This window comes from Oncorhynchus kisutch, unplaced genomic scaffold, assembly GCF_002021735.2.
Source record: "Oncorhynchus kisutch isolate 150728-3 unplaced genomic scaffold, Okis_V2 scaffold928, whole genome shotgun sequence".
NCBI lineage: Eukaryota > Metazoa > Chordata > Actinopteri > Salmoniformes > Salmonidae > Oncorhynchus > Oncorhynchus kisutch.
In genome coordinates this window covers 61432-81530 of record NW_022262873.1, presented here as the reverse complement: position 1 = coordinate 81530, position 20099 = coordinate 61432, and the positions used below count along the sequence as shown (strand labels likewise).

The 20099-nt window shown below is 41.2% G+C and overlaps 1 protein-coding gene across 2 annotated transcripts; it reads left to right on the top strand.

The window, feature by feature from the left end:
- The first annotated feature begins 941 nt into the window (after window positions 1–941).
- LOC109877022 (syndecan-4-like) lies at window positions 942–18982 on the top strand. Of its 2 annotated transcripts, none has more exons than XM_031817072.1 (5): window positions 942–1194; window positions 14729–14924; window positions 14997–15040; window positions 15163–15346; window positions 15528–18982. In XM_031817072.1, the coding sequence occupies exons 1-5, from the start codon at window positions 1141–1143 to the stop codon at window positions 15677–15679; spliced, it is 630 nt and encodes a 209-aa protein (XP_031672932.1). In that variant the 5' UTR covers window positions 942–1140; the 3' UTR covers window positions 15680–18982. The 2 variants fall into 2 exon arrangements, with proteins under 2 accessions (XP_031672932.1, XP_020324931.1); XM_020469342.2 differs by having other exon boundaries at window positions 946–1194; window positions 14732–14924.
- The last annotated feature ends 1117 nt before the right edge of the window (window positions 18983–20099 follow it).

Here is a 20099-nt window from a genome sequence, read left to right as displayed (position 1 = left end):
AAAATTTCATTATGTCGGCCAAAATCCAGCTAGCTCCATCTTCTCTCACTGCCGGTCACTGGGCATATTTTATTTGGTCGTGAGAGAAAACGCTAACCGGGCTTCATATTTATACATCCGGTAAAATCTCTGTCTCGTTGTTCTATTTATGCTGCGCAAGAGGAGGGTTTTAATGCCGCGTTCAAAACAACTGGGAACTCAGAACTCTGATCTAGGAAATATCCAACTCCCTATTCAGTGCGTTCACGACAACTGGTGTAACTCGGGGAAAAAACATATCATTTGAATGGTCACCCAACTCGGAATTCCAAGTCGGAACCTCGGACATCTTTCCAGAGCTTCGACTTTCCGAATTGAAGATTTACCGAGGTTATGACATGGCCTCGTGTTTTTCGAGTTCCCAGTTGTCGTGAAAGCACCATAGTTTACGTCAGAAAAGCAATTCCATTAACTGACTTTCCATGAGTGGCGCACATATTACAGTACATGTTATTTTTGTTTTATTTGTGTCATTATGGAGAAAATGCGTGAGGGGAAGACTGTAAACCATGCATTTCAATTTCACTTTTCAGTCATGAAACCGTTTTCAATTGAGTGTCGAATGAAATCGACTTCTCAAATGAATAATAATACTATTAAATATTGAATTTTCTTTATTCCCGCTAACTGCCTATTGTCAAACCAAATTAATCAGATTTTTTTAAAGTGTGAATTACTCAAGATGAATTATTGCAAGCACATTAATGATATCCTAGCTATATGATTCTACATTTTAACCATTCAAGAATGTGTAAATCGAATAAGCAAATATGTTCTATTAAATAATATGTTGAGTCTTGGTGGAGGGGGGTCTGAACGAGTTTACAGTGAAATATGACGACGGGAGAGGACCTTGCGTCGGTTTTAGTGGTTGGTTATAGAGGGGGTGGAGTGTAACGTGCGATAAAGGTAGATTGATCGGACACGTTGCTTGTATTTGGTCAGTGACTGGAGTGAAATAAGTAGCCAGCAATACAAGTTGAGCACTATCAAGGCGATAAAGTTGGCAACGTGGACTTTGTGGAAATAGGACCTTCAAAAGAACTCACTATTGTATGCCAGTTAACAATACACTTTGTTGAAGAAACGGTCAATAGAAACATGCACAAAGTGTGCCTCGTTTTGTTTTTATTTGCTTCCGTCTACTCTGAGTCGGTAAGTAATATTCACGGGTTAATAATGTAACTTTTACCGTAGACATTAACTAGCTTGCGCAATACTCACTAACTGAAATATTTTTTTGTTCCTTTCAATTTACTGAGCAGCTAGCTTTTGGGGGGGGGGGGGCAGTTAGCTTTACTACTTCTGTTGGTTTAAGCCAGGACGTTGCTGTGATTGCTAATCTGTTAACTAGCTAGCCTACTGTTAGCCACTGGAACATTAGTTAGCTGGCAGCACTTCATCTTGACCAGTGTTTAAGACATGGCTAATGTAATGGCTATTGGGGTACAGATTTACTAAACCTGAATGTTTACAAAGTACTTTTTGTTTAACGTTAATCTACACATTTAGCAGTGTTTGTTTAGCTAGCCAGTTAGCTACCTATTGTATTTGTCAACACGACGTTAGCTTGGCCAGTGGAGTCAAATTTAAAAAATGCTAAATACTTTTCTAAAATTAGCTTAGGCATACGGTTTGAGGCCCCTGGCCTCCCATCCGATAAGAGAAAGCAATGGCGTTTTAATTGTGGTAACTAGCAAGAACTTGTTCTAGCTACATTAAATTGTGTGAGTGTGACTAATCAAGCACTTGGGGTTCAAAAGGCTAACTATGAAATTAGATTTTTGAAATGGTTAGAATATTTTAACTGGTCAAAGTATTTAGGCTATCTCGGGACACTGACATTTAACTGCTCTCGTTAAACATGGCACAACATTTTCTATTGTTTAGCCTAGTTCAATTCAGTATGCCTAATGCAGTTTCGTGCAGTTGGTTTGGAAATGGATATAAATCAAACCTGCACATGCCAGGATTTAGGTATACCTCAATGTGCTATTTTATGTAATCTGTTGACAAAACACCTGAATTGCATGACTGCATACTGTTATGCCATCTTATTTGGAAATAATTGCCATGTGCAGATGTCCATGCAGTGGGAAGTGGGCTAAAATGGAATGGTAATAGGGCTATCTAAATGCCACCCAGAGAGACCTGCTTGGCAATATGCTAATGTGGTGCTCTGCACCCTGAGGATAGGGGCTCATTGCAGATGGTCCCCAGATCCTTGTCTTCTGAATACAGAGATTGCTACTGACCTTGGTCTGGTGTGACTTGCTCTCCACCTCATTGTCCATACCTACAACTACTCCAACTACTCTTCAAAAGTTTGGCTTCACTTAGAAATGTCCTTGTTTGAAAAACACTTTTTAGCATTAAAATAACAAATTGATCAGGAGTGTAGACATTTAATGTTGTAAATGACTATTGTACCTAGAAACAGCTTTTTTTTTGTATAGATTTTTTAAATGGAATATCTACATAAGCGTACAAGCCCATTATCAGCAACCTTCACTCCTGTGTAGGGTTGCACATTTTGGGGAATATTCAGAGGTGGGAATTAATTAATATGCTAATTAATACTTTGAATGTAGATGTTTTTTGCATTGATATTTATCACAGGTGGGACAAACATACATTTTACTTTATCATAAGTAGACATAATTGCAAATGATTAAAACCTTCCAATAGAAATAAAATAACATTTAGTTATGATTTGAACTTTAATCGAGTTGACTCTTCACATGGGATGATTTCACTGAACAAAAGGGAATATTCAATGATCCATCGCATCTCCCAAAAAACGTTTTCAACATACATCTGTAAAATGATAAAGACAACCAAAACTAGATCCGGGCTTCCATGTCTTCTCCCTGGAGCTCCCAATGTCCACCTCTTGAACATCAGACTGAAGCCTCATCTTCACTGTCACTTTCCAACTTTGTTGAGGATGGCTCGCTGTCAGTGTAACGGATGTGAAACGGCTAGCTTAGTTAGCGGTGCGCGCTAAATAGCGTTTCAATCGGTGACGTCACTTGCTCTGAGACCTTGAAGTAGTAGTTCCCCTTGCTCTGCAAGGGCCGTGGCTTTTGTGGAGCGATGGGTAACGATGCTTCGTGAGTGTCAGTTGTTGTGTGCAGAGGGTCCCTGGTTCGCGCCCAGGTATGGGCGAGGGGACGGTCTAAAATTATACTGTTACATCAGGCTCAAATTTGCCTAGATGGCAACCAATTTTTCAACCCTTGTATTGGTCAGCCTGTTGTGTTCTTTGGTTTGTGTTCCCAAACAAGGACCAGTTGCGCTCTGAGACGGCCGATGTTGGTGGGATTTGGAGGATGATGGAGGCAACCGGGGGAAAGAGCCTCTGATTCAAAGTTCCTTCCACCAGGTGGCTGATGAGATGTTGGCACAACTGCCATGCTCTTGTCATGTCCAGCCCACACATTATCTCAGCCAATCGTGGGAAGGTTGCCGTCTTCTGTGGCTTAAACCAACAAGGCTCGTAATTGAACAATTTGTCATATTAACAGATGGCATACAAGTTGAGGCACATGAAAGCGCAGATGTTCCCCAAGGCATTTCTGCCAACAAAAAAAAACACATTTTGTAAAAAAAAAGTCGGACCAAAATGCAGCGTGTAGATTGCGATCCATGTTTATTAAACTGAAGCAACACAGTTGAAATGGCTTTCCTGTGAAGTCGTGACTTGTGACATATGCATAGTTTCCTGAAACGTGTCACACATGCAGATTTCTCAATTTTGTAAACATTGCTTCCACCCCTGTTAGTCAGCATTTCTCATTTGCCAAGATAATCCATCCACCTGACAAGTGTGGCATATCAAGAAGCTGATTAACCTCTCTGGGATCGTTTGGGTCGCTAGCGTCCCACCTCGCCAACAGCCAGTGAAATTGCAGGGTGCCAAAACAGGAATCTCATAATGAAAATTCCTCAACCATACAAGTATTTTACACCATTTTAAAGATGCACTTCTCATTAATCCAACCAGTGTCCGATTTCAAAAAGGCTTTTCGGCGAAAGCAGAACATATCATTGTTAGGTCAGCAACTAGTCACATAAAGCATTCAGCCATTTTCGAACCAAAGAGAGGTGTCACAAAAAGCAGAAATATAGATAAAATAAATAAAATCACTCAACTTTAACGATCATCAGATGACACTCCCAGGACTCAATGTTACACAATACATGTATGTTTTGTTCTATCAAGTTCATATTTATAGCCAAAAACCTCAGTTTACATTGGCGCCATGTTCAGAAATGCCTCCCAACATCCAGAGAAATTGCAGAGAGCCACATCAAATAACATAAATACTCATAAACTTTGATGAAATATGTTTTGCATGGAATTAAATAAACTGTTTCTTAATGCAAACGCTGTGTCAGATTTCAAAAAAGCTTTATGGCAAAAGCACAATATTCAATATTCTGAGAACAGCTTTCAGCCACAAGTAAGCCATAGTTACCTGCAAAATTATGGAGTCAACAGAAGTCATAAATAACATTATGAATCTTCACTTTACTTTGCTGATCTTAGTCGGAATGCACTCCCAGGACTCTTACTTCCACAAGAAATGTTAATTTTGTTCGATTACGTCCATATTTATGTCCAAATACCTTTTTTTGTTTGCACGTTCACTATTCCAGCGAGCGCAAAATCCAAAGTCAAGAGTTCCATTACAGTTTGTAGAAACATGTCAAACAATGTTTACAATCCTTAGGGTCTTTTTATAATCAATCTTCAATTATATTTAAACCGGACAATTGTAACGGTTTTCCTTAGGTGAAAGAGAGTCGGACCAAAATGCAGCGTGTAGATTGCGATCCATGTTTATTAAACTGAAGCAACACTAATCTAAATACAAACACTACAAAACAATAAACGTAACAAAAACCGAAACAGCCTAATACTGGTGCAAATAAACACAGAACAAGGACATCAGGACACTAAGGACAATCACCCACGAAACACTCAAAGAATATGGCTGCCTAAATATGGTTCCCAATCAGAGACAACGATAAACACCTGCCTCTGATTGAGAACCACTTCAGACAGCCATAGACTTAACTAGAACACCCCACTAAGCTACAATCCCAATACCAACACACCACATACAAAAACCCATACCACACCCTGGCCTGACCAAATAAATGAAGATAAACACAAAATACTTCGACCAGGGCGTGACAACAATAGCGTATTCATTAGAGGAAAAAGGATTGACGCACCCGTGTAACCGCGCAGTAAACAACTGATTGGCCTCAGCCTAGTCCACTTGTTGAAACAGCTCTTATTCGACACCCTTCCACAATTGACGCCTCAAACAACTTTCTAAGGACCGTTGACATCTGCTGGAAGCTTTGAAGTGCAATCTGCCCCATAGACACAGCATATTGGATAGCCAATCACTTAAATGAAACTATAAACCTCAGATTTCCCACTTCCTGGTTGGATTTGTCTCAGGTTTTCATCTGCCATATCAGTTCTGTTATACACAGACATTATTTGAACAGTTTTAGAAACTTTTGTGTTTTCTATCCAATACTACCAATTATATGCATATCCTAGCTTCTGGGCCTGAGTAACAGGCAGTTTACTTTTGGCACCTCATTCATCCAAACTTCTGAATACTGCCCCCTAGCCCGAAGAAGTTAACTCTACCTACATGTACCTTGACTAACCGGTGCCCCTGCACATTGACTCTGTATCTGTACCGCCTGTAAATAGCCTCACTATTGTTATTTTACTGCTTCTCATTAATTAACTATTTTTCTTAACTGCATTGTTGGTTAAGGGCTTCTAAGTAAGCGTTTCACTAAGGCCTGTATTTGGCAAACGTTTGCTACAATTTGATTTGGGTACAGGTGGAGCCATGAAGATCTCTACATGAGTCTCATGCTAGGGTGGGGTATACAAAATCTGAACTTTGATCTCCTTTTCAATGTTTTGCCATTCAGGTCACTAAGTCACTTTCTCACCAGTTCCACCATTAGTTCAAATCATCGGGTGCAGCCAAAGTGATTGAAATCAAACTGAATGACCCTATGCTGGTCTATGGTACCTAGATTAAGTCAATACTAGATTCGGGGATTGTTTTAAATTGAATGGATTAACCTCAGTAAGTGTGGTCAATGTTTAACTTCTTGGTGACAGAGGGCAGTATTTTCACATCCGGATTAAATGCATTCCCAAATTCAACTGCCTGCTACTCATCCCCAGAAGATATGCATATTATTAGTAGATTTTGATAGAAAACACTCTGAAGTTTCAAACTGTTTGAATCATGTCTGTGAGTATAACAGGAGATTAAGATTTTATTTTGAGGTCACTCTTTTCAATTGGGTTTCATTGAGAATCCAGATTTCTAAGGGACCTTCTTGCAGTTCCTACCGCTTCCACTGGATGTGAACAGTCTTTAGAAATTGGTTGAGGTTTTCCATTTTTTGTAATGAAGTATCCCTGTTCAGAACGAGGGTCACTTATAGTGTACTGTTAGAGGCTACGGTTTGTTTTCCTCCTGTATTGAACACAATCATCAGTCTTCAATTTTATCGATTATTTACGTTAAATACCTAAAGTTGTATTACAAAAGTAGTTTGAAATGTTTTGGCAAAGTTTACAGGTAACTTTTGAGATTTTGTAGTCACAAGTTGGAACCGGTGTTTTTCTGGCTCAAACGCGCCAAATAAATTGACATTTTTGGATATACATCAACGGAGTTAATCGAACAAAAGGACCATTTGTGATGTTTATGGGACATATTGGAGTGCCAACAAAAGAAGCTCGTCAAAGGTAAGGCATTAATTATATTTTTATTTCTGCGTTTTGTGTCGCGCCTGCAGGGTTGAAATATGCTACTCTCTCTTTGTTTACTGTTGTGCTATCATCAGATGATGGCATCTTTTGCTTTTGCCGAAAAGCCTTTTTGAAATCTGACCTGTTGGCTGGATTCACAAGTGTAGCTTTAATTAAGCCGTAACCTTCTCAATTTCCGCCTGAATACATACCCTAATCTAACTGCCTGTAGCTCATCAGAGGCAAGGATATGCATATTCTTGGTATCATTTGAATGGAAACATTCTGAAGTTTGTGGAAATGTTAATTGAATGTAGGAGAATATAACACAGTAGATCTGGTGAAAGAAAGGGAAAGAAAGCATACGTTTTCTGTTTTTTATTGTTGTAGCATCATCTTTCACATGTACTAGAATAGGATGCTGGAGATAATTTTGATGGATAACACAAGAGGGAAACTGTAGGTGTGCAACGTTTCAGACTGATAACTTCAGGAATGGGTGAGCTACATGACATTTAGCATGAAGTCACCCAGGTGTCCCACACAAGTTGCCCAAATGTACCCGAATTGTGGCCGAATTAGTGAAGTGACCTATAACTATATACAGCAGTGTAAATAACTATATACAACACCTCAAAAAGCAATTCTAACACGCACACAAATCTTTTTAAAAATAAATATTAGAACATTTAAAAAAGTACACCCCTTGGAAGTCCTCGTCATAATATTTTGCTGCCTGTGCCATGTCCCATAGCAGTCTCTTTCTGATGTAAAGCAGAGGCAAACTGAACAAGTGGTGCATTTCATGCGACACAGAACACAACGACGCCTCCATGCTGTGCCCTTTTGGCCCTGAGGCACATTCATGCCTGCAGTAATGAACTGTGGCATATGAACACCACTGGGGGCACAGGTAGAGCGGGCAGCATGGCACCGGGGGCTCCCAGTCGGAGTCGCTATCACTGTGAAAGAAAAACATAAAAATATTTGTATTGTATGAGCCTTTTATCATCACATAAAATAAACATATGTATTGTATAGAGCAGAATGAACAGTCACTAAGGTGAAGTGCTGTTCCATTCAACTCCGGCCATTGTTTTGTGTGTGTGTGTGTTATTTATATATATACACACAAACAAACCACACATTTCATTGCAATTTAAAAAATATATAATATAGATAGATTTTTTTTATTTCATAAAACGGCATTAGCACTTACCTGCCCAGAAGTACGTCCTGTCCTTGCAGAAACAGCTCCTCAGTTCGTTTGAATCATAACACTCCAAGATTCTTCAAACACAAAAAAAGGTCTAACTTTCACTTTCACTTTAGACTTTGCTCTACCTGATTTATTCGCCATGATATCTTCAATGAAATCGTTAACTACAACTTTCCGAAATACAGCTGCGCATAAAAAGCCTTACAGCAACTCCTCTGATCGTCAAGGCGAGAATGGAGTTCCCTGCGCGTGCGATTACAACCAAGGAATTGTGGTCCAACCCAAAACTATTACATACTGGCGTTTACTTCAGCTCATTGGCTATCTACCCAGCTAGATTTCAAGAAGATCATTGGGCAGAAATATAGTCAATCAATGAAGCTTCGCTAAAATTATTGGTGCGTAAGGTAGTCATTGATCCTTGTCTTCAAATCAGCTCACTTCGGTCAATACTCCCCGCAAAATAACAATGACGTTTGGCTGTTGCAAACCTCCAGAGGAATGCACTGAAACCAACCATGACTAGATAAACGATTGTTTACGGGGGGTAATCACGTTGAATGCTCTGTAAAAATTGATAGAGATGGAATTCACGGCACAAACGGTTTACAAAATGTTTCGATTTAGGCTATAAAAATGGATTTTATCAAAGAAAACGGCACTTCGTTTGATCACTGGGACCCTCGGGAAGAGAAATAAGAGTAAGATATCAGAATGTAAAGTCATAATTTTACCTTCAGATGTGAATGTGTAGAAACTGTCATAGTGGAAAATGTTTCTGTTGATTGCTCTTCTCAAACAAAAGCATGGGATTTGTTCTCTGTAATAGCTATTTTAAATTGGAAAATGTAGTTTGATTACCAAGATTCTAATCTTTTGAAGGGTGAAATTTCCCCTGATGTTGGTCCCTGTACGGGGATCGCAACCAGGATCGTTAACCCCACAATGTAAGATAAATATTGTACCATGCAACAGTGGTTCAGTAGCCATTACATTAGAAGGGATATCTTACGTTGGGTTGTAAAATTCCTTATCTTTAGACTGGAGTTTAATAGGTTACTTCCTTTTGGCCTAATTAATGTCTCTGGAGAAGTGCGCTCAGAACCAGACATAACATGCTCCATAATAGCAGGGTCTTGCGCACCATCTGTCAAGGAATTGTAATGCCTTGAATCATCCATTCATTGCATCAACATTGGTCACTTCCCCAAATGTGACCATTCAGCCCCTTACGATACACTGCATTTACCAAGGAAGTGAGCTAAATCTTCAGCAATGCTAAGAGCAGCACACCATTTATATTAGTTTGAAGCCTGGCTTTAACTGCACTGACACTACTCCCATTTTCTTTATGCTTGTTTCAGCCCCCCCCCCCCCCACACACACACACACACACACACACACACAAATAGATGTGTTGTTTCTGACTGGCTCTATGACCGTTGTAGAGTACGGTTCACACAGTTGGTTTGGAAAAGGTGCTCTGTCACAAGCGGTCACATGCACAAGGTGTGCATAATGAAAGGCAGGGGTCCCTCGGCAGAGTTTCTCGTGAGATCAGCCAGCCGCAATACGCATCTGAAATCAGTTTTGGTTCAAGTGGCAGCAGCAGGGGGACAAGGGAGGTTAAGATGTAATTTGGTGTGACCCAAAAGGACACCACATTATTTTTTTCCCTCACCTCTTTGAGGACATCAGAATTGTAAGGGTCCCTGAATATGGCATTTACATTGTCTTCTTGATGAGGACAGTGAAATTGCTGGACACATGCCGCAATCTAGGTTAATATGCTGCTTGGTTAAGGATTAGGCTACTGCATTGACCACTGTGCAGCTAACATTCCTAATATGCCCTTCTGAGTAATTGGCTTATGGTTTTAAATGAGTCCATCAAATGGCTGAGAAGATGGGAGATTCAAATACTTCCCAATTTGTAAAATGTTCTAGAAAAGTACATTATAGAGACTCGTTTCAATGGAACAGATGCTCTGCATTTTGTTAGCAGATGGAGGGATTTTGTTCCCCTGGCCAGTCAGCCCTTGGTAAAGCCATGCTTAGCGACCATGTTAATGTATATGCTCTTCAGGCACCCAGCAGCATTGTTGGGTACGAAAGACTGAGGACTGCCTTTGGTCTAGTGAGGAGGGGGAGGCATGTTGGCTTCAGTAACTCTTTGCTAGTAGGAAATATAAAATGGAGGCAGTTTACTTCAGATGAGAGTAGGGTTGCACATTTTGGGGAATATTGAGGTGGAACATTTCAGTGGGAATTAATATTAATACCATTTTAAATGTAGATATTTTTTGCATTTATATATTTACCACATATAGGACAAACACAACTTTTTACTTTATCATAAGTAGACATAATTGCAAATGATTAAACTCTTCCAACCTTGTTGAGGATGGCTCGTTGTCAGGTTCAAAAAGTTTGGAGGATGATGGAGGCAACCGGGGGAAAGAGCCTCCGATTCAAAGTCCCTTCCACCAGGTGGCTGATGAGATGTTGGCACAACTGCCATATTGCATCTCCATCCCAAAGCCCTTGCTTGGAAGTGTACTTCGCCAGACTGCCAAGAACCTTGCCCTCATCCAGGCCAAGGTGGCGAGACACGGGAGTGATGACACCATAGGCCTTGTTGATCTCTGCACCAGACAGAATGCTCTTGCCAGCATACTTGGGGTCCAACATGTATGCTGTGGCGTGTATGGCCTTCAAGCATACACGCTGCAAGTTAGATTAAGCAACTCCTTTTGTAAGATATAAATGTTTTTAAAATGAAATGTATGGAAACAGGTGAAGTAATGCTCAGGAGGCTAAAGAAATTTGGCTTGTCACCCAAAACCCTGACAAACTTTTACAGATGCACTATCGATAGCATCCTGGCTCACAGCCTGGTATGGCAACTGCACCGTCCACAACCGCAGGGCTCTCCTGAGGGTGGCACTAACTATTGAAGAATATGAACAAATGTGCACACGTGGCTACATGCTGTAAACAGTCCAGTTCAAAGTGAATGGCACAGATTTGCATATAGGTCTAGTGAGTCTTTGCTTGGTTATGGTGCACCGGTTTGTCTAGAGTATGTGCCTGTCAATGCAGTAGAATCCTACTCCAACGTGCTCTGGCTACAATAAAGTCTATAGTTCTGCTTACTAAAAGTCTTGCATAGTTTTTGTTTCAGGATGTTGTATTGAAAGTGGCTAATTGTGTTGCTTCGATCACAATTCCAACAGTAAAATTAAAGTTTATAGTTTTAACTAATGGGTAAATCTCTAGAAAGTTGACGTTCAATCTCGTGCTACCCTGTGCGTGCTAATAATTATTTTGCACGGCAGTCCTGGGGGAGGTGCGCGCCCATGTGCAGCTTGGAGGCAACGTTGGATGTGGCATTGGATGAAACACACCTTTCAATGTAGTTTTTAGAGCCATGCTAAAATGTGCAGTTTTGTCACAACACATTGGGAATAAACTGGAACATATAACACAACTTGGTAATTGCTCTGTGAAAGGGAATGGTGTTTCCACTGGTAGGTATTTATTAGTACGAAATAATAAGGGATTGATATGTTTCGATTGTTCAGTATTAGGGAATAAACTGGAATGATCTCTTGTCCTATACAGACGTGGAAGCTGATAGTCAGGTTTTTCTATCCACAATCCAGACTACAATAAATGGCTTCCTAAAGAAAATCTAATCCAAACCTGGCCAAAAGAGCACTCTTCCTTGGCTAAATGGAGAAATCTGGAAATTGATGAAAGAACAAGATTATGCTCTAAAAATAGCCCTAAAATCTAAATTGGAGCATGACAGACGTAGGTTTACCATGTTGAGAAATAAGGTGATGAAAGAAATCAGACAGTCCAAGGCAAACTTTTTTTAAATTAACATAATTGGTGAAGCAAGGGGAAATTCTAAATTGATATGGGAGAATCTAAAAAAGTTAACAGGGAAAGACCATAGTAACACTGCAAAAAGACTAGGAATCATGGTGAATAACAATCTAACACAGGATGCCATCGAAATAGCAATAGCCTTCAATTCCTACTTTATTGACTCTGTCAGGGTACTGACACAGAACCCCTCCACTGGTTTCTTGGGCTCAGTGCTAGTGAATGACACTCAACCTGTCTTCATCATAAGGGAGGTTTCTGAGTCAAAGGTGAACAAGGTGATTAGCTCACTAAAGAACTCTAAAGCCAAAGATGTGTTTGGGATGGACTCTACCTTTCTTAAAAACTACAGAGTCACTCATTGGCCCCATTACTAAGGTCACCAACACATCTATTGGTCTCGGTGTGTTTCCAAGGGTATGGAAGTCGGCCATAATAACGGCCATCTTTAAATCAGGCGACCCTGCTAACGTGAGTAACTACAGGCCCATTAGTATACTACCTGTGGTGTCAAAGGTTGTTGAAAAGTGTGTAGCAGAACAACTGATTGCCCACCTCAACAACAGCCCCTTCACATTACACTCCATGAAGTTTGGTTTCAGAGCGAAACACTCCACAGAAACGGCCAACTGCTTTCTTCTGGAAAATGTGAAGTCCAAGATGGACAAAGGGGGTGCTGTTGGGGCTGTGTTTCTGGACCTAAGGAAGACTTTTGATACTGTTAACCATGAGATTCTCATCACAAAATTGTCCAAGTTCAACTTTTCCCCTGATGCCTTGAGATGGATGAAATCATACCTTGAAGGCAGAACTCAGTGTGTCAGAGTGAGCAATGAGCTGTCGCCCACTCGTAGCTATGATGTGGGCGTGCCCCAAGGGTCAATACTGGGGCCCCTCCTGTTCAGCCTGTACATTAATGATCTGCCTTCTGTCTGTACTGGGTCTTAAGTTCAAATGTATGCAGATGATACAGTGATATATGTGCATGCAAACCACAAGCTGCACAAGAACTCACTACTGTAATGGTCCAGGTTACAAAGTGGCTCAGTGACTCGTGTTTGCTTCTCAATGTGGAAGAAACTGTTTGCATGTTCTTCACAAAGAGGGCAACAGATGCTACTGAGCCAGATGTCTATGTGTCAGGGGAGAAGCTCCAGGTGGTATCCGATTTTTAAGTACCTTGGTATCATACTTGATTCCAACCTCTCTTTTAAAAAGCATGTGAAAAAGGTCATTCAAAAAACCAAATTCAACCTAGCTAATTTCCGATTTATACGAAATTGTTTGACTACAGAGGTAGCAAAACTGTACTTCAAATCTATGATACTCCCCCACTTCACATACTGCTTGACTAGTTGGGCCCAAGCTTGCTGTACAACATTAAAACCTATTCAGTCTGTCTACAAACAGGCTCTCAAAGTGCTTGATAGGAAGCCCAATAGCCATCATCATTGTCACATCCTTAGAAAGCATGAGCTCTTGAGTTGGGAAAATCTTGTGCAATACACCGACGCATGTCTTGTATTCAAGATCCTTAATGGCCTGGCTCCCCCTCCACTCAATATTTTTGTTGAACAGAAAACCCAGACATATGGCAGCAGATCCACAAGGTCTGCCATGAGAGGTGACTGTATAGTTCCCCTAAGGAAAAGCACCTTTAGTAAATCTGCATTCTCTGTGAGAGCTTCCCATGTCTGGAATACACTGCCATCAGACACACAACTGCACAACATATCACACTTTCACAAAATGCTTGAAGACATGGCTAAAGGTCAATCAGATTTGTGAACATGGTCCCTAACTGTGTGTTGCCACTCTCCATGTTGTCTGTCTGTAGCTTGTGAGGTGTGGAAACACTGTTGCTTTTATGAATTTTGACTTGCTGCTTTTTGTTCTATGCTGCTCTGTCTGTATGCTACGTCTTGCTTGTCCTATGTTGCTATTGTCTATATTGTAATTGTTTTTAATAACCTGCCCAGGGACTGCGGTTGAAAATTAGCCGGCTGGCTAAAACCGGCACTTTTACAGATGTCCCACGTTTTGAGGGAGTTTGCAATTGGCATGCTGACTGCAGGAATGTCCACAAGGTTGCTAGAGAACTGAATGTTAATTTCTTTAACAGAAGTTACCTCCCAATGTCGTTTTAGAGTATTTGGCAGTGTGTCCAACTGGCCTCAACTGCAGACTGTGTAACCACAGGACGGCCACACCCAGCTTCTTTAACTGTGGGTTTATCAGAGATCAGTCATCCAGACAATTTCTGCAAATTGTTCTTCAACTGTTCCCATGGTGGGGTTCTGGTATGGACGGGCATACGCTACGGACAATGAACACAATTTGTTTTTTATCGATGGCAATTTGAATGCACAAAGATACCGTGACAAGATCCTGAGGCCCATGTTTCAGCATAATGTCGCACAGGTCTGTACACAATTCCTGGAAGCTGAAAATGTCCCAGTTCTTCCATGGCCTGCATACTCAGACCTGTCACCCATTGAGCATTTTCGGGTTGCTCTAGATCAACATATACAAGTGTTCCAGTTCCCGCCAATATCTTGCAACTTCCCACTTCCATTTTGAAGAAATGTAAGGTAAAATAAAGGTAAAATAAAATTTCACAGGCTACTAGATGTAGGCTTAGACTTGATGTAGTTCTCCACTGTTGAAAAGTGGTTTTGGGGAGATAGCCATATGCCAGCTAGGATTTGTTTCTACTTGCTGATCATGGATTAGCATTCTGCCTCTTAAGTGCTGTGTTTGTGCCAGCAGGTATGGGAGACTGAGACATGGATCCCCATGAAGACGACCCAAGCTATTTCTCATGACGAGCTCATCTCGTCTGGAGACTCCGCCAACGGCTCAGACTTTGGCTTCCCCGATGAGGAGCACGACACAATTGACAACGAGGACATGACGGACGACAATGAGGATTATGACAACTTCTCTGGCTCTGGCGACGGAGGTTGGATTTAGCAAAAAATTACTTTGCTTTTGCTAGCTGATAGAATATAATTGTTTATTCTTTTCTCTACAGTACCAACTATTACAATCAAAAATGACAATACCATGAAATCAAAGGTAAAGTTTATCATAATTGACTATCATGTTCCAAATGGGAGCCCACAAATTGCTAATGTTTTGTTTCCTCTTTTTAGTTTAATGACTTATAGGCCTAATTCTCACTGCTTTTTGTCCATAAGCCTTCTATGAACAACAAGATTCCAGACCTGAGGCTCAAACCCACAGTGAACGAGATTCAATTGGTCCAGAAGAACAATGAAGTGTCAGTATGGGTTTCTCCCAAGCCTGAGGAGCACCCATCGAACGTACTGATGGCCCATGCAGGGGAGGAGAGCATCTTCAACAAGACTGAGGTCCTAGCAGGTGAGGCAATGGCACTTTTTTTTATTTGTGCTAGTTCATTTGTTGAATCTGAGTTTATTTAACTTTGAAAAAAGGAATGGAAGTTAAATTTCGCTTCGTCAGAAATGTGGCTTGATTTGCAGCTTGTCAAATTAAAGCAATGCAAGAACGTTAATTGTAATTCCACTGCGTTTTGTTTCAGCTCTTATTGCTGGTGGAGCAGTGGGGCTGTTCTTTGCTGTCCTCCTTATCCTCCTGCTTGTCTACCACATGAAGAAGAAGGATGAAGGCAGCTACGACCTGGGAAAGAAGCCCATCTACAAGAAGGCTCCCACCACAGAGGTCTACGCATAAAGCCCACCTTCGCCGGGGCCGCTTGCCTCTTGAAAGCAAACCTCTCCTCTTGTCTGTACAGCCGGGAAGTCCCAGAGGGAGAAGCCATCACAAGCAAAAAACTGCTTCTCTTCTACCATGAGTTCTACAATGGTTCATTTAAATAAATAAAGAATCGGAAACAACACTTTATTAACTGTCCGTTAATAAGAAGAGGACCATTTCAGCTGCCAAACAATGCAGTGCAAGATATTTTGATGTTTTTTCTTGCCCATGTAAAAACGAAAGTGTACATTCTGCAGCGACACTGCAGCAAAATCTTGACATTTCCCTCCCACCTTCTCTTTAATGACACTAACAAGGTGAATGAGAACTCAATGAGGTGACATGGTACAGCTATTTATTTTCCTCCCCCTCTAACCTTGTACCCATTCTTGTGTGAATACTGCTATTACAGAAGTCTCACTATTGCATTTTATATTTGCAGTGCATTCGTAAAGTATTCAGACTGCGTTTTCCACATTTTGTTATACAGCCTTATTCTAAAATGTATTGAATTGGGGAGGGGGGGTTCTCCTCAATCTACTACACCTAATACCCACCCCAAAATGACAAACCAAAAATAATACTGAAATATCACATTTGCATAAGTAATCAGCACCTTTTACTCAGTACTTCTGGCCGTGACTACAGCCTTGAATCTTCTTGGGTATGACGCTGCAAGCTTGCAGATTCTCTCGAGCTCTGATTGACTGCACAGCTATTTTCAGGTCTCTCCAGAGATGTTCGATTGGGTTCAAGTCCGGGCTCTGGCTAGGTCAGTCAAGGACATTCAGAGGTCCCGAAGCCACTCCTGCGTTACCTTGGTGAACCTCCCAGTCTGAGAACCTGTTCCAGAGCGCTCAGGACTTCAAGGATCTTTCCCTTGATCCTGGCTAGTCTCCCAGTCCCTGCAGCTGAACATCCCCACAGCATGATCAAATCTAAGTTTATTTGTCACGTGCGCTGAATACAACAGGTGTAGTAGATCTTAGAGTGAAATGCTTACTTACAGGCCAACAGTGCAAAAAAGGTATTAGGGTGAACAATGGGTATGTAAAGAAATAAAAACAACAGGAAAAATAACCGTAGTGAAGTCGGGCTGATTGAGGTAGTATGTAGATATGGTTAAAGTGACTGCATATGATGAACAGAGTAGCAGTAGCGTAAAAGAGTGGGTGGAGGGACACACCGCAGATAGCCCAGTTAGCCAGTGTGGGTGGTCGGGCCAATTGAGGTAAGTATGTACATGAATGTATAGTTAAAGCGACTATGCATATATGATAAACATATATGATAAACAGAGTAGCAGCCATCACTTGCCATGCGGTAGTAGAGAGAACAGTATGACTGGGGTGGCTGGGATCTTTGACAATTTTTAGGATAGCCTGGTGTAGAGGTCTTTGATGGCAGGCAGCTTAGCCCCAGTGATGTACTGGGCCGTACGCACTACCCTCTGTAGTGCTCTGCGGTCAGAGGACGAGCAATTGCCATACCAGGCAGTGATGCAACCAGTGCTCTCGATATTGCAGCGGTAGAACCTCTTGAGGATCTGAGGACCCATGCCAAATCTTTTTAGTTTCCTGAGGGGAAATGGGCTTTGTCGTGCCCTCTTCAGGACCGTCTTGGTGTGTTTGGACCATTCTAGTTTGTTGGTGATGTGGACACCAAGGAACTTGAAGCTCTCAACCTGCTCCACTATAGCCTCGTCGATGATGCTGCCACCACCATGCTTGTCCTTCTGGAAGATTCTCCCATCTCCACAGAGGAGCTCTGTCAGTGACCATCCGGTTCTTGGTCACCACCCTGACCAAGGACCTTCTCCCCCAATTGCTTAGTTTGGCCGGGCCGCCAGTTATAGGAAGAGTCTTGATGGTTCCAAACTGCTTCCATTTAAAAATGTTGTTCTTGGGGACCTTCAATGCTGCAGAATTTTTTTTTTTTGGTACCCTTCCCCAGTTCTGTGTTGACACAATCCTATCCCGGAGCTCTGCGGACAATTCCTCCGACCTCGTGGCTTGGTTTTTGCTCTGATGTGCACTGTGTGGGGTGTGTTTTCAAATCCTGTCCAGTCAATTGAATTTACCACAAGTGGACTCTAATCAAGTTGTAGGAACATCTTAAGGAGGATCAATGGAAACAGGATGCACCTGAGCTCAATTTTGAGTCTCATAGCAAAGAGTCTGAATACTCCAGGTTTTTACATTTTTAGATGGGGGGGGGGGGGGGTATTTTACCCAATTGAGAATAAGGCTGTAGAGGGAAAGGCGTCTGAATACTTTCCGTGTTTGTGTGGTATCATGATTGGTTACGTTTTGATTCAAATGTATTTTGTCAAGAACAGATTGTCTGAAGTGAATCCCACATTGATGAAAATAACTTGGTACATGCTACCATGTCACTAGCAGTGGCCAAGCTTGATCCTCCAAGGTGTTTTATGATTTAATTTGGACGGTGCGCAAATCGGCATGATGTAATTCCTCTCGGACAACTCGCTGTGTGAATACACCCGCATTCCACCCACTCAATTATATCATACATGCATGACTGGTGATCTCATTTTTTAATGTCAGGCCTTATCTCAGTGATGACCATGCTTGTAAACTAAGCTATTTGAACAGGTTATGGTTTATCACTGTTGACAGAAAACAAGACTCGTCACTGCACATGGACTATACGCTTCCAGGGATCTGTAATATAGCCATTTGAATAAATGTTCAACTTGGTACTTGGCCGTTTCTTGTCAGATGTTTTATTTACCAAATATTTTAAAATGCCAAATAAAATAATCTTCCCAATACTTTCAGGTTAACATTACTGTAAATGTTTGGAATAATTGGTTTCTTCATGCCTAAGAAGCCTATAGTGGGAAATATGTTTTTTTTTAATAACCAATGCTAGTACTAACTATGTTTTTAGTAGATTACTTGTTTTAAAAAAAATGTATTTAACTGTCAAATATTTTGTCTTTCAGGTTGGCACTTCCCCTTTCTAAGTTGTATGTGTTAAGATTTTTATGTACACTAGAAGCAGTTTTTATTTTTATTTTGTAAGGGTTTGATTTCTTGTAAACAGTTTTAAGCCGTTTATGTTTTGTAGAAGGATTGCTATGTAATTGTTCAGGGGAACTGAATTGAGCCATGTCATTTGCATGGGGGAAAAAAATATGCTGCTTTGTCACAACGAGATGTGATGCTCAATTGAGTGTAGAAGTCAATAAATCATTGATTTCTGCACGCAGGTTCTGATTATATTTGGAAATAAAGCTATTTTTATGCACATGAATGGTTGGCTCAGTTTCTCAGTATTCCAGAGGTTTTCAATTCTCAATGCTGCACAAAGATTTGTGAGTTTTCCTGTATACATTACTCTTGTTGTTGCCAGGGCAGTTCACCTGTTTTATTAACCCAACAATTTAATAGGGGCTATAACACCAGAGCTTATGGTGTGCACAAGGTGTATGTACGTCATTTAGCAGATTCTCTTATCCAGAGCGACATACCCACAACACCGGTGTTGCAAGCACCCTACTGGAACGACTGAGCACCCTGGGATGACCTGTACCCTGACATAAGACATCCCCAACATGATTATTCCCTGTACTTGTCCTAATGTTTGAGTACAGGACTGGTGTACTGTAGAACACTAGCTCTTTTGAGTCCACTCTTGATGAGACTGATCTCATCAAGAGTGGACTCGATGCATAGTACATAGTGAACCATTTCAATAACCAAAAACACTGTCCTCTTGACTCGCCTCTTGACAGCAGAAAATTATTTTGTTTGTGTCATTCTACACATTTTGCAATACGATGGAGAGAAATGTTTGTAGTGTTTGATATCGGAGTGAGACTGATTAACAAGATCAATGGGGGAGAGGCCTCACAGATGGTATTTCGACCATGATTACTACGTTTAGATGGCTGGCCGCTAGACTCATTTGCAATCTACGAACATGTAACTGACATAAGAGAAACTGCTGATGCACAACCAAATGTTGAAATTGCACCTTGTGTATTCTATTATTCTAACAGTCGAGACCCGACTGAGTTTGGGGGAATTGATACGAGGGCCAGTTGCTCATCCCTGTGATACGACTTGATATTTATTCTTGTCACAATCTTTGAGTGTAGGACAGGTGTTGTGAACCTGATGTACTTCCACCACAGGACAGTAGCTGTTTTACGGTTAGTCTATAGATAGACCTAACCTCTGAAACAGCACATGTTCTTACCTTGCTGCTGGGATGGTTTTGTATGACACTCCCAGCACAGCTGACTGTGAGTAGCTGTGTTTGACACCCAGACAGAATGGGGAGGCATGCTGATACCTGTTTCTGATGCTGTGCTGCGGGGGAAAGCGCTGGTTGAAGATGTTTCATGTAATCACCCTTTCAAATAGTA